General features: G+C 50.5%; 1 protein-coding gene across 1 annotated transcript; it reads left to right on the top strand.

Moving 5' to 3' along the window:
• The first annotated feature begins 2134 nt into the window (after positions 1–2134).
• Positions 2135–11114, top strand: Krt74 (keratin 74). The gene is made up of 9 exons (XM_046435588.2): positions 2135–2680; positions 3324–3538; positions 3934–3994; positions 4528–4623; positions 5114–5278; positions 6773–6898; positions 8522–8742; positions 9193–9227; positions 9693–11114. Exons 1-9 carry the CDS (start codon positions 2210–2212, stop codon positions 9884–9886), a joined length of 1584 nt encoding a protein of 527 aa, XP_046291544.1. The 5' UTR covers positions 2135–2209; the 3' UTR covers positions 9887–11114.
• The last annotated feature ends 2998 nt before the right edge of the window (positions 11115–14112 follow it).

Raw genomic sequence — 14112 nt, 5'->3', positions numbered from 1 at the left:
GAATTCAAAAGCCAGCCTTGGCAACTAAGCAAGGCCCTAAGCAACTCAGTGAGACCCTGTCTCTAAATAAAATATTTTAAAAAAGGGCTGGGCATGTGGCTCAGTGGTTAAGCATCCCTGGGTTCAATCCCAGGTATCAAAATTCAAGAAAAGAAAAACATTATCAAGAGGGACTCATCCCACACTGCCATGCCTGCTGCTCACACCAGGAAGCCTCTGCCTCTTTGCCTCTGTCACATAGGTTAGGAACATGGGCTTTGACACCAGGTGTACTTGAACTCCAGTCTCAGCTCTGATTGAATAGCTGAGTGACCTTGAGCAAGCTCCTTAATGGCACTAAACATCAGTTTCCTCAACTGTAAATAAATTTAGCAATGTGAGGGCTAAATTATAGATACATGTATCGCCTGGCAGAATCCTGGCATGGAAATGCAGTGAACCATAGGCCTTGGCTCCTCTGTTAACACTATTACTGAGATCATCTTACTGCTGCCCCCACTGCTACTATCGCTGGAAGTCATTCTGTAACCTCTGCTCCTTTAAGGCAGCCCCTGTGATGAGCACTTTGGGGGATACTAAGCCCAGCTTTCAGGAGGCTCCTAAAACCCCATCCAAAGTAGCCACTCCTCCTCTGCAACCTCTGTTCCATAGTTCAGAGTGCCCTTCTGTGACTCTGGCTCTGGTTTAAGTTCTTGGTTCAGATCCCTCTCATTGGCCTGCAGGCTCCTTAGGGACTGGGACCATATGTCAATCACCCCCCTCCCCTTGGCTGAGGAATTTACATGATTTGTTGACATTGTCACATCAGAAAGGAGGCAAAGCCAGCATCTGCCCAGCAGGAAGCAAACATTCAACTGTGAACCCTCAATCAGGCTTAGAAAACCCCAAGCCACCATTTCAATTGTGCCCTCCCTGGCCCGAGGGTCAGGCCCTGCCAGGAAAGCTGGGAGGCAGGTCCACTGCTGCTTCAAGGATTGAAGGGGAAGTCCTCTGAAGCAGGTTCCAGCCTCCATATCTCCCTGCCTTGCTCATCCTTCCTGTCTGCACTCCAACAGTGGGAGCAGCTGTCTGCTATCTTCTGCCTGATGCCAACAGTCAAGGTCCCTGATAGAGTTATAGGTCGTGGTCAGCGTCCTGCAGTAGGACAGCTACCACATACCTAGGTTTGAAATAATTTTTAAACATGCCACTCCATCAGGACTACCTGAGCTATAAAGGGCTGATATTTCCTGTTCTAAAATTGAGTTGCTCCTGACAGTGATCAGGACATTGGCAGAGCAGCCCACCCTGATCCCAACAGTGGAACTTAGGGCTTCCCATAGGGGGCGTTCTACACAGGGAGAGATGAGCTGATGTCCAGCCCCTGCCTGGCTTTCCAGGATAGGACTGATAAGCTTATCCAGGAAAGAAAATTCCACCGGAGGACATGCTGGCTGTCGGAAAAGCTTCTCACTGTTAAAAAAAGCAAATTTGAGGTCACTACAAGCCAGACTGTCCCTGCCTAATACAGAAATCCCCAGACAACATCTCTGCAGGGGCTGAGGCAGCTGCTACCTGCTCCTTTCTACCCTCCTTTCTCAGGTCCACTCCATTGCCAGACAGCTGTGATCCTTAGCATGACCCTGAGAGTGGCTCTGTGGAGCTTCTTTCCAGATCTTTGAGGATGCCTTTCCAAGAAGAATCTCCTTTCCAAATCTTCTTTTCTCTGGCTTAAGAACCTCAGTTCCTCAGCAAGAATGGATACCAGGAAGATGGTTTCCTTTGGGAATAAACCTGGAGTGTCCAGATGAGCACTCTCTGGATAAAACCTCGCTTTCCTCCTGCTCCTTGATGATAGATAAGCAAGAAGGAGGCAGCGCTGGCAAAACAGAGCTGGGAGATCTCGGGAGGGGATAACTCTCCAGGCCCCTAATTAGGGAGCACAGATAAACTCCAAATTAGACCACTCCAGTGTGCAAGGGCAGCATGTTCCACTTGCTATCAGAAGGGCTTTGTTGCTGCAAAGGGCTTGGAGTTCTTTGTTCTGCAAATTGCCCATGGCCCCCCGGCCCTTCGGCAGGGGCAGGGGAGATGGCACAGAGCCGCCCTGTTCCGGGGGCCTGGGCTCGGCAGGGATAAAAGGAGGCAGCGCTCTGGCTGCCCCAGCCTCGTGCTGTCTAGCCCCTGGCAACTGAGTTTCTCCCACTCGGTCGGCTTCCTCTTCCCCACCATGAGTCGGCAACTGAACTTCAAGTCCGGTGGTGACAAGGGCAGCTTCAGCGTGCATTCTGCAGTGGTGCCAAGGAAGACAGTGGGCAACTTGGCCTCTTACCGCACTGTTGGCCAAGGGGCTGGGGCTGGCTTTGGCAGCCGGAGCCTCTACAGTCTTGGAGGGAATCGGCATATTTCTTTCAACGTGGCTGGCAGTGGCGTTCGGGCTGGAGGGTACAGCTTTGGGCATGGCTCTGGGTATGGAGGGGGCCGGGCCAGCGGCTTTGCTGGAAGTATGTTTGGCAGTGTGGCCTTGGGGCCCTCGTGTGCCTCTGTGTGCCTGCCTGGGGGCATCCACCAGGTCACTGTCAACAAGAACCTCCTGGCCCCCCTCAACGTGGAGCTGGACCCTGAAATTCAGAAAGTGCGCGCCCAGGAGCGGGAACAGATCAAGGCTCTGAATGACAAGTTTGCTTCCTTCATTGACAAGGTGGGTCTAACAGGAGGAGGAGAAGGTGGTTCAATGAGGTAGGAGAAATTTCCTTAATGCCTGGGAAAGGGCTGGGCAACACGGATGGAAGGGTGTAGCTGGGCCTCAGGAGGGGCTCCCTCATCATAAGGGACAGAGAACAGATTTGACAGATTTGCAAGGCAGGTAGAACAACGGAATGAATGAATGAGTTGTCTTCTTTGGGGATTATACAGAGAAGGGTGGGAAATTGGGCAGAGGGTAGCCCTACCTTGAGAAAGCAGTGGTGGGCTCCTGGGGACAGCTGGGTAGGTCCCCAGCTCTCCGAAGAACATGAAGGGCTAAGAGAATCAAACGCTGTTCCGAAGGAAGAACTCAGAGCACAGGAAGAAACACTTAGCTGAGATATGAAAAAGTATCTCTTGGGACCAGAGTAGGCAACAGAAGAAAGCTGTGGTGCCTTTGAGTTTTCAGGGACTGGTAGTCCAGAGGTGAGGGAGCGAGAACCTGTAAAGGGTCATTTTTGCAGCAGATGCCAAGGTCAGTGAGTCAGAACTGGAGACAAAGGACTTTACAAAAATCCCCTTAATCTGGAGAGTCAATGGTTCTCAGGGAGCCTGAGAGCATCCCTGTGGTTCCAGGTGGCCATTGGTTTGGGTTCCAGGTGCGGTTCCTGGAACAGCAGAACCAGGTGCTGGAGACCAAGTGGGAGCTGCTGCAGCAGCTGGACCTGAACAACTGTAGGAAGAACCTGGAGCCCATTTATGAGGGCCACATCAGCAGCCTGCGGAAACAGCTGGAGACCCTGTCTGGGGACAGGGTGAGGCTGGACTCGGAGCTGCGGAACATGCGGGACGTGGTGGAGGACTACAAGAAGAGGTGAGCAGGACCTGCCAAAGGTCAGGGGTCATGTACCTAATCTCTGAACCACTTTTTCAGAGGTGAGGGAGTCAATTCCAGGATCAGGAGCTCATGTCCCTTCTCTGGTTATGGGGGAAAGCCCCACCCTGTTTGGTGAGAAGGCCCTAGCTGGTGGATAGAGGGGCCTATGCTTATTGACCCAATAATTTGGAAAGCCCCATAGGCACCTGGGTATTTTCCTAGGGTGCAGCAGAAGCACAGAAGTCAGATAATCCAGGGGATTCTTACACCTACCACTAGCCTCAGTGCTCATCCCAGGGACTCTGCAGCCTGGGCATTTACCTGGCCAGCAGAAGAAGAGACTACTTGGCTGAGAGGGCTGAGCTTCTGCCATCTTCTCTCCCTGCCCGCAGGTATGAGGTGGAGATTAACCGGCGCACTGCAGCGGAGAATGAGTTTGTGGTGCTCAAGAAGGTGAGGAGAGAGGAGCCTGTGGTCTCTTCTGCCCCTATCTTAAGCAACTCTGCTCAGGGCTTCAGCCCAGGCCACCTGGAGAGGGGGCTGGTGTCTTAACATGGTTAGGGTCCTAGTTCTGGCCTCCAGCAAGTTAGAGAGGAAGGACACACACAGGAGACAAGATAGGGACAGAAGGGAGAGAATTCTGGGATGGGAACAGGAAGCCCTGGTTCAGCGTGCCCTTCTGTGTGACCTGAGGGCACTCAGCACCTCTCTGGACTTAGTGTTCTCCATACGCAGCAGAGGAAGTGCAGTCCCCACCCGCTTTGCCAGTTCCCAAAGATGCAGTGAGTCTGAGAAGAAACTGATGCTGAGTGATTCTGTTCATCAACGTGCTTCCCTGTGGGCAAATAATAATAATAATAATAATAATAATAATAAAATAATAATAATAGTAAAGTCAGGTGGCTTTGGGGACAGGGTCAGAGGAAGAGCAGCTTAGGTTAGGGTTAGGGTTGTATTGATCCGTGGCTGTGGCTGTCCCTCTGCAGGATGCAGACGCAGCCTACACGGTCAAAGTGGAGCTTCAGGCCAAAGTGGACTCTCTGGACAAAGACATCAAGTTCCTGAAGTGTCTGTATGACGCGGTGAGGATGCCCCTCCCCAGCTCTGCTCTGTCTCCTTGCAGCTGAGGGCTTCCCCTGACTCTTCCAGGAGAGGAAGGAGGTCACAATAGGGAGGGATGTTTTGGTGGCAAGGTGCAAATTCCTGCACTAGTTGACCATGAAAGTACAGCGTCCTGTCCCTGGAGTGCTGATAGGAGGCTGTGCACATAGGAGGCCGTTGATCTGGGCCATGGTAGTGGTCTTGCCCGCAGGCAGGAGAAATGACCCTGTGAGGTCCTACTAATGCACAGCTTCTTAGGTTGGGTGGAACTGTAGGGAATTCATTCTTCCTCCTGCTGCCTGCTGCTGCGAGCTGTTTTCCTTTGGCTCTTCAGACATCTTCAGCAGACACTACCCCACTTTGTCCCTGTGGAACCCAGTGACCCATTCTCCAGGGAACACAGGCCTAGAAGACTCATGGGACACAGGAAGGAAGCTGGGGCCTTGACTCTGTCCTCATCTCTCATTCTAGGAAATCGCCCAGATCCAGACTCATGCTAGTGAGACCTCTGTCATCCTGTCCATGGACAACAACCGGGACCTGGACCTGGACAGCATCATTGCCGAGGTCCGCGCCCACTATGAAGACATCGCCCTGAAGAGCAAGGCTGAAGCCGAGGCTCTGTACCAGACCAAGGTGGGCACTGGGTGGGTCTCCCTCCTTCCTGGGAAGGGTGATCTCCACCTGTGAATGTGAGAGGTGGCCTTCCCAGGACACTGTAGATTCAATGAAGAAGGGTTATAACCAGTGGGTTCAATGCTGAAAAGTCTCAGCAGACAGTATTATCAAAGATAAATCAGGAAACTGGTATGCATGGACGTACTCACTAGAGAGGGACAAGCAATCCTCAAAAGAGGAGAGAATGATGTGTTCTTATTGTAAAACAAATGCATTTTCAGGGTTGGGGGCATCTGCCATAGAGCAGAAGGAGAGTCACAAACACAGAGTAGCTATAGGCAAGCTGAGGTTGGGTGGGGAGTGAGAGCAGGGGAGGCCCTGAGCTCTTTTCTGATGGGTGTGGGAAGATGTTCAAGAGCAAGTGAAATTCTAGGAGTGTTCCAAATAATGAAATTATGTGCTGGGTAAGACTCTTTGGGGCTGTCTTATGGGAAAATCCTTACTGGAATCTCCTCCAGGGCCCCTGCTCTCATGCTCCTTTTCACACAACCATTAGATCCCACCTCTGCTAGTCAGCTTTCCTTCTCTGTGACAAAATGCCTGAGAAAATCAACTTACAAAAAGGGGAAAAGTTTATTTTGGCTCATGATTTCAGAAGTTTTAGTTTATGGTTACTCGGCCCTATTGCTTTGGGCCTGTGGTGACACAGTACACTGGGTGGGGGTGGGGTGGGGGTAGATAAGGCAAGGAGGCTGCTCATGGAAGCAAGCACAGAGAGGAGGGACAGGGGTCTCCATATCCTGCCAAAAGGCACACCCCCAAAGACCTAACTTCCTTCCACTAGGCCCCACCTTCTAACTCTTCCACACCTCAGTAGCACCAAGCTGAGGACAAAGCCTCTTGGGCCTTTGGGGACATTCCAGATCTAAACTATAGCACAATTCACAGCAAGGATGGGGGTGTCGGCCATCTGCATGTCTTATCCTGTCTCTTGTCCTGTCCATGGCCATGCCATTCCCTGTTTCCCAGAGGACTGGGCACAGGGAAGAGTGAAGCCACTAATTCCACCCATCCTGCACTGTGACCCCCTCAAGGGTACACGGAACCCTGGGCTTCCCTCCTCTCTGCCCCCATGACCAAGAAAATGCCACAGGAGAATGAAAGACTTAGGAGGATGGGGACCTTACCTGTCCCACTCACTGCTGGGTACCTGCGACAGAAGCTGGTCTTTAAGAAAATGCCTGTAGGCCTATGTGATAAATGAGAGAAAGCGAGGGACAGGGCTCTTCTCACGCTGGGAAGTGCTTAATAAATGTGAGTTGCAAGGGATTGCAGATAGGTTCTGCTTAGAGAACGGGGTGAACTTCTTGCTCAGAGCTGTAAGGATGCCCAGGTGCTAGCTTCTTTAGCACCTGCTCTAGAGTCGCCCTGGCTCAGCCTGGTGGGGGGGGTGTTTGCCCAGGACCCCTCCCTGCCTGTCTCATCACTCCCCTCCCATCCCTGGAACACTAGATCCAAGAGCTGCAGCTGGCAGCTGGCAGGCATGGAGATGACCTCAAACACACCAGGAACGAGATGTCAGAGCTAAACCGACTCATCCAGAGGATCCGCTGTGACATTACCAACGTGAAGAAGCAGGTGGGCAGCTACTACCCTGCAAAGACCACTGAGACTTAGTTTCCTTTCTGTGATGGAGATACTGGAGTCAACCTTTAAGAAGAAGCTAGTTCCCTCTCCTGGGCTTAGGAGCCCCTGGGACATTACGGTTCTTCTCCCCCACCCTGCCTTGTGTTGCTGTCATCAGGATTGGGAGGATTTGAGCCTATTCTTCCACTCCCCCCAGTTTACAGATGAGTCAAGAGGGACTGGAGGAATTGACTTGCCATGGGCCCCAGCTACTCAGTATTGGGGTCAGGATTCAAGTCCACGTGTCCGCTTATTCAGAATTTCTCTTGTGTCTAACACACCTGCCCACGAGTACTCAAGTATGCCCCTCTAGGGGTTTCCCATGTGCCTCCTGCTTCCACTGGGCATGGAACATGGGTGGGGAGTATGGGACATGTGTCAGGGCTCTCTGTGGCCATGTCAAGTTCCTGCCCTCAGGGCAGGGCATGGTCCTGGTGAAGGAGGGTCATGGCAACAAATGAATCCCTCCTGGATCCTCTTCCCTGTCCATGGGACCATTTCCATTTTACCCTGGGGGATCCTGTCTTATGTGAGAGTAGCAAATCCTAAATGCTGTTTCATAGGCTGATGACTTTAGAGGCAGAAAGATGCTTCTTGGGGCCTCCAGAAGAGGCCAGGTCAGCTGACAAGTGACAGTTAGCCAACAGGCTAGAGACCATTATCCTCCCTGTGCCCCACAACATGCATGCAATGTAGGGGGCTCAGGGACAGCTTTAAGGCCCACAGCTGGCTGGTTCACAGACTCTGTGAGGACTGCTCCTCCTCCCCTGCTAGTACCTGGCATTACAGTGCCCCGGGTGCTTGGCAGAGACCAGCTTTTGAGGTTTTGGCTGTAAGTTAGGGTCTGCTGTTCTAAGGGAAAGTGACCTCCCCCATTCAGGTCACATGCAGGAGCAGTTAGGCAGACCCTCCCTGCAGAGTGCCGGAGGAATCCAGACACACTCTTGCTGCTAACAGGAAGGAGGGGTCCAGCCACAGTGAGGGCCCTGGGCATGCTGCCTGATCATTAGGGGTGAACTGCTTGGAGACTTAGGCATGATTCTCCTCATCTGTTGTCCTTGAACCTATAGCCATTGGTAGCCTTCAACTCAGGCATTAGACAGCTTTTTCAAGCACTGAGTTTTCTTTCTGTCCTCTGAAATGCACCTGCTCCTGTGGCTTCCCAGGACAACTCCTTTAAACATTCACCCACAATAAAAAGTAGAGGAAACTGGGAGCAGTGGCACACACCTATAATCCCAGTGACTCAGGAGCTGAGGCAAGAAGATTGCAAGCTCCAAGGCAGACTTGGCAAGTTCAAGGCGAGCCTGGACAACTTAGTGGGACCCTGTCTCAAAATAAAAAATAAAAAGGGCTGGGGATGTGGCTCAGTGGTAAAGTGCCCTGGGCTCAATCCTCAGTACTCCCCCCCCACCCCCAACACACACACAAAAGAGGAGCCCCATGTTCTGGTGTTGGCTCTGGCTCTTCCTAGCTGTCACCTTGGGCCTCATCTGTAAAATGAGGGAGTCGGGCTCCTTAACCCTGTGATCTCAACGTTCTTTTATGCTGATCTCCTCTCCCTCTGCCCCTCAGTGCTCTAACCTGGAGACATCCATTGCGGATGCTGAGCAGCGAGGGGACAATGCCCTTAAGGATGCCCGGGCCAAGCTGGACGAGCTGGAGGGAGCCCTGCACCAGGCCAAGGAGGAGCTGGCCCGGATGATGCGTGAATACCAGGAGCTCATGAGCCTGAAGCTATCCCTGGACATTGAGATCGCCACCTACCGCAAGCTGCTGGAGGGCGAAGAGTGCAGGTAAGGGGCACAGGACAGCACTCTGATCCTGAGGGGGGAGGGGCTGTGGACTCTCCATCTGGCTGACGGGCTGCTGGGAGCTAGAAGATGAGAACGATAGTGCTGGTGACATGGCAATTGTGGAGGGGGGGGGGTTGCAGGTGGACTCAGCTACAGGGTCCTGCCGGGGTGTCAGATGTGGGTCAAGTGTGCAGGTGGCTGTGGTGTCTGAACAGAGCCCCTGGGGTCAGGCAGGCCTGGGTGCAGTGACTGGCTGTGCCACATGCCAGCTGTCTGATCCTGGTAAGTCCTTCCCTGTCTCCATTTTCTCATCTGTAAGATAGAGGTTGTAATCTCCACCTGAGTTGTTATAAGGATGGATTAAAATGATTACACATAAGAGCAAGAGCCCATTAAGGCATAGCTGAATCTAGACCCTGAGGTTTTATCCTTTATTTTTCTGTCTTGCAGGATGTCTGGGGAGAATCCATCCTCTGTTAGCATCTGTGAGTATCCTTGGGAAAAGGGGTTGGGCTGGGAAAGCCAGGGACCCTGAGACCCAGAGGTGATGGCACCTTTGCTTATTGTCTCATTTCATCTGGAAGTTTTTGTTACTGCCTTGTGAAGTTTCTCTAGCTTCAGAGCAGGCCTATTCCCTTTTGTCCCCTGACAGCAGTGACTGAAATCATGTCTACCCCTCCCTGCTGGCTCCTCCCTGTGGCACTATCATCTAGAGGAAAGGGTGGGAATAGGGATGTCTAGGAGAGCAGGGTCTTTGTCTATCCTATGTGTCCTCCCTTTACATCTAGCAGGTGACAGGCTCTCAGACATTGTTGTGTGTCTTGACTGAAGACCACTGTCGTGGGATTAAACAGGGAGTCCTCAGAGGAGACAGCAGTTACTGTAGGGGGTCATCCTTGGTTAACTGACACCTGCTCACCCCTCCCCTGCTCTTGGCCCTTCCTCCTCAGCTGTCATCAGTAGCAGCAATTACGGTTACTGTGGTTACCAACCCAGCTCGGTGAGTGCTGACCTTGGGGCCGGTAGTGCCAGCAGCACCAGAAGCAGCCAGACCAAGACCCAAGGGGCACGAGCGGGAGACCTCAAGGAGTCCCAGGGCAAGAGTGCCCCAGCCAGCACCCCAGCCAGGAAGACCACCCGATAAGCCCACTGCCCTGCTCACCTCAGCACCTGGAAGAAAGGATGCCTTGGCCAGAGCCAAAGATGCCTGTCACACCTGAATCCTCTGTCTCCGAGTTCTAGGACTGTCTATAGTTCACTCAGCTACCCACATCACACCTCATCTTACTTTCAAGTGCTTATCAGTGGTCACCCTCGTGTGTCAGTAGGTCCTGTGCAGACCTGGGGACTTCTCATTTTCCCCACTGCCTTCAGCTGGCAGGAGGCTTTGGAAGCCCAAGCCATGATCAGCTCTGAGGCTGATGGGGAATGGGGCTCACAACCTGAAATAGCTTTTAGAGGAATACACAAGCCATTGGCCTGCAGTAGGAAGGAATGGTCATGCAGAGAGGGGTGGGGGGAGGGAGGAAGATAGATTTTCTTCTGCGCTTAGGTCAAGTTCTCCATTGTCCAAGAGGTTTTGCTACTCCTGCCAGCATGGTGGGGTGAACCCCGAGCTGTGCGACCAGAAGGTGAGAAGTAAGGCAGCCTTCCAGTCCCTGCCCTTCTGGAAAGATCTTTATGGCATGACTATTATTTAGTAGAAAATGTATACATTCTCAGACCTCAAGGTGCACCCCTATTCACAAAGCCAAGTGAAGGAGACCTGGGGATTTTCCACCCCTGTGTCCCTGGGCCACTCACTGCCCTTTTAATCCATGGTTACGTCCATAGTCAGCACCTACTGTGCACCAGGCACCCTCCATGCGCTGCCTCTAGTCAGCCCATCCTTGGGGAAGGCACAGTCAACATCCTTGGGACAGACAGGGGCCTGATCCTCTGAGGGCTATAGAATTTGTCCCAGTTACCCACCTACTTGCCGGCTCAGGCCTGGCTGACTCAGGGGTCCATGCTCTTTCCATAGGATGTCACTGCCTCTTTAACAGAGGGAGAGTCAAGTTCATGGTTCTGATCAGGGCTGCAAAACCACGCTGCCTTTTGTCAGGACTGGGGTGTGATCGATCTTTGGTTCTTCCTCTGGGGCTGGGTCCTATGGTGGCTTCTGACTCTCAGTTCCTATTGCCATGAGTCTAGTGAGTGGACTTGATCTTGTCTCTAGGTGGTACCACCCACCCAGAAGTCGTGGTGTGTGACATAAATATTGCTAAGAATGGCATCACCTAGTCCCACTGTGTTTGAATTAAGGACTCTGAATTTCTGCTGTATATTCAATAAACTGCCCTTGAGTGATGTCAAAGGTGCACTCTTGTCAGCTCGTCAGTCTCTCCAAATGTCCTACCCTCTCTGATGATGGTTCCACCTGCCCAGGTTCCGAGCTGCTCAGTAGGTGACCTCAGGCTGCTGGGAGAAACAGGTGCACTGTACAAACCAGAGGAAGGTGGCTTAGTGCCACAGTGTTAAGAGGTGTCCAAATGGGGAGGCTAAGCAAGGAAGTTTCCTAGAAGAGGAGAGATTCATCAGTTCATCGGAAAATGGCCCTAGACTCCTGGAGGAGCTCTTCAAGCATGCCATCACTGCAGGCCTGGATGTGGGTGAGGGCTGGGAAGTCTCAGATTTTCTGAAATCAGTGGTGGGGCTGGGTGTGTTTCCAAGTCTCTCAGCTTTGGCTGGCAGAATTTAGCTTCCTAGTCACCTTTCTAATCAGTCTGTGTTACAAGAATGCTCAGAGGCCTTTGCTCCTACAGGCCTCTGGATGATGGTGCGGGCGTGAGAGGCAGGGGTTTTCTGGGCCCAAGAAGAGGCCTCCATTACCTCCTTGGGCCTTGGCATATTTAGGAATCCCTGAGGGCACAGAGCACAGGAATCTGGTGGGCTTTCTGCCCAAATGCCTCTCTTTGATGTCACTGCTGTTATCACTGTGGGTACTAGACTAGTGCCCTAGGGACTATGGGAGTTCCATCCAGCTCTGCCACTAGCTGGTCACCTCAGGGGTTCTTAACCTTGTGGGTCAGGGGCCCCTTTGGGATCTAATGAAAGCTCAGAGTGTAGTGAATCGTGTCTGCATGTTCAGAGGTTCATAGACTCCCACGGCCCATCCTGGCCTCCTTGAGTCCTGCACCCCAGGGTAAGGGTCTCAGGACCAGATACCCCTAGGGTCTTTACAGGACTGACACTCGGACTTTCCAAAAGACCAGTCTGTGACCCAGTAAGAGGGGCTGTAGTAGCAGGGGTTGTAAATGGGACTCACAACCTGAAATAGCTTTTAGAGGAATACACAAGCCATTGGTAAAGTCACTTCCTTGATCAGATCATCTCTTCTAAGGTCTCAAGGCAGGTATGCCTCAGACTACTGGCTGTACCTGCCCTGGTGTGGCTGTGAGGCAGGAGGGCTACATCCGGTGCACAGGGGAAGGGCCAGGGCTAAGTAGATGTGATGCCCTGTGTGCTCCCTTGGTGTTGAGGAGGATGGAGGGGCTGCCTCCTGAGCCCACCTAAACTACCTGCGAAATGGACACTCTTCACCATCTGGGCTTAGTTAAGGTCCTGAGTATAGAGTGACTGTATTCCTGCTTAAGGACTCAACTTGGATATTTCTCTGAATGTCAGGAGGAGAAAGCATGAGGCAGGACCAGAGGTGAATGTTGACTTCAATTCATAACCCACTTGAATCAAAGTGTGAAATATGATATATCAAGAACTATGTAATGTTTTGAACAACCAACAATAAAAAAATTTAAAAAAAATTAAAAAAAACACAGATGGCTATTTTGACAAGGATGCAAAGACTATTCAAAGGGACAAATATTCTTTAATAAATGGTCCTGGGACAATTGGGTATCCATGTGCCAAAAAAAACATGTTGTACCCTTACTTCACATCACATACAAAAATGAGTCACAATGGATTAATAATTTAAATATAAGAGCTAAAATTATAAAGCTCTTAGAAGAAAATAGAGGAGTAAATCTTCATGACTTTGGATTTGACAATGAATTATTAGATGTGATACAAAAGTTTAGTCACAAAAGATAAAATGGATACATTGGACTTCGTATCCATGAAAGGACATTGTCCAGAAAGTGAAAAGACAACCTATAGAATGGAAAAAAATTGCAAATTATTTATCTAATAAAGGTGTCTCCAGAAAATATAAGGAAATCTTAGAATTCAACAAGAGGAAACAATCCAGTTAAAGAATAGGGGAAGAACTTCAATAGACTCTTATACAAAGAAGATGTACAAATAGCCATGAGCACAGGAAAAGATGTTCAAGGTGATTAGTCAATAAGGAAGTAGAACTGAAACACATCAAGGTATCAATTTACACCCACTCGGCTAACTATAATGATAGTCAAAAAAATAAAAAATAAATAAATATTGGTGAGGATGTGGAAAAGTTGGAACCCCTTTATGTTGCTGGTTGGAATATCAAATGATCAGCCTCTGTGGGAAGTAGTTTAGCAGGTCCTCAGAATTGCTACATGACCCAGCAGTGCCACTCCTAGAGATATATCCAAAAGAATTAAAATCGGATGTTCAAACAATAAACACACACATGTTCAGAGAAACACTACTCCTCATTGCCAAAGATGGAAACAGCCCAAATGTCCGTCAATGAGTGAATGGCAGGAAAATCGTGATACAGTATATATATACAATGGAATATTACTTAGCCATAAAAAGAATGCCATATTGATACATTCTACATTGATAAAACTCAAAACTATTATGCTAATTGAAAGAAGTCAGGCAAAAAAATCACATTTTGTATGATCCATTCATATGAAATGTCCAGCTGAGACAAAGTCAGACAGGTTGTAGGTTGGCGGTTGCAGAGGTAGGCAAAGGGGTGGGTGGGGGTGGGTTACCAATGGGTGTAGAATTTCCTTTGGGGGTAATGGAAATGTTCTGGAACTAGACAGAGGTACTGGGACAATGTTGTGAATATACCAAATGTCACTGAAATATTCAATTTAAAATGGTTCGTTTTATGTAAATTTCATCTAAATAAAAAATAAAAATAAAATTTGGAAGGATAGCAGAGAAGAGGCCAGAGAAGCCATGTCCCTGGACTGTGTCCCCAGCCTTTCCTATATGGCACCTGAAAACCTGGTATAAGGATAGGTAGAGCCATCCAGAGCCAAAAAGGGACAGAGACAACCTACCCTTTATTTGACTGGCCCAGGACAAGCCTGGAAGTCTTGGGGGCCTCTGAGGAGCTGGACTTCTAATGGCCAAGAGCTGCCCATCCTCTGGACATCTCTGTGTGGCCCAGATAAGTGCAGCCAAAACTCCGCCAGCAAATGAAGG

The sequence above is a fragment of the Marmota monax genome, unplaced genomic scaffold (genome assembly GCF_021218885.2).
Source record: "Marmota monax isolate L192 unplaced genomic scaffold, Marmota_monax_Labrador192_F-V1.1 WCK01_AAM20220418_F8-fsc00012, whole genome shotgun sequence".
Lineage (NCBI taxonomy): Eukaryota > Metazoa > Chordata > Mammalia > Rodentia > Sciuridae > Marmota > Marmota monax.
Note: the sequence above shows the minus strand (reverse complement) of the source record. Positions and strands in the feature narration are given on the sequence as shown.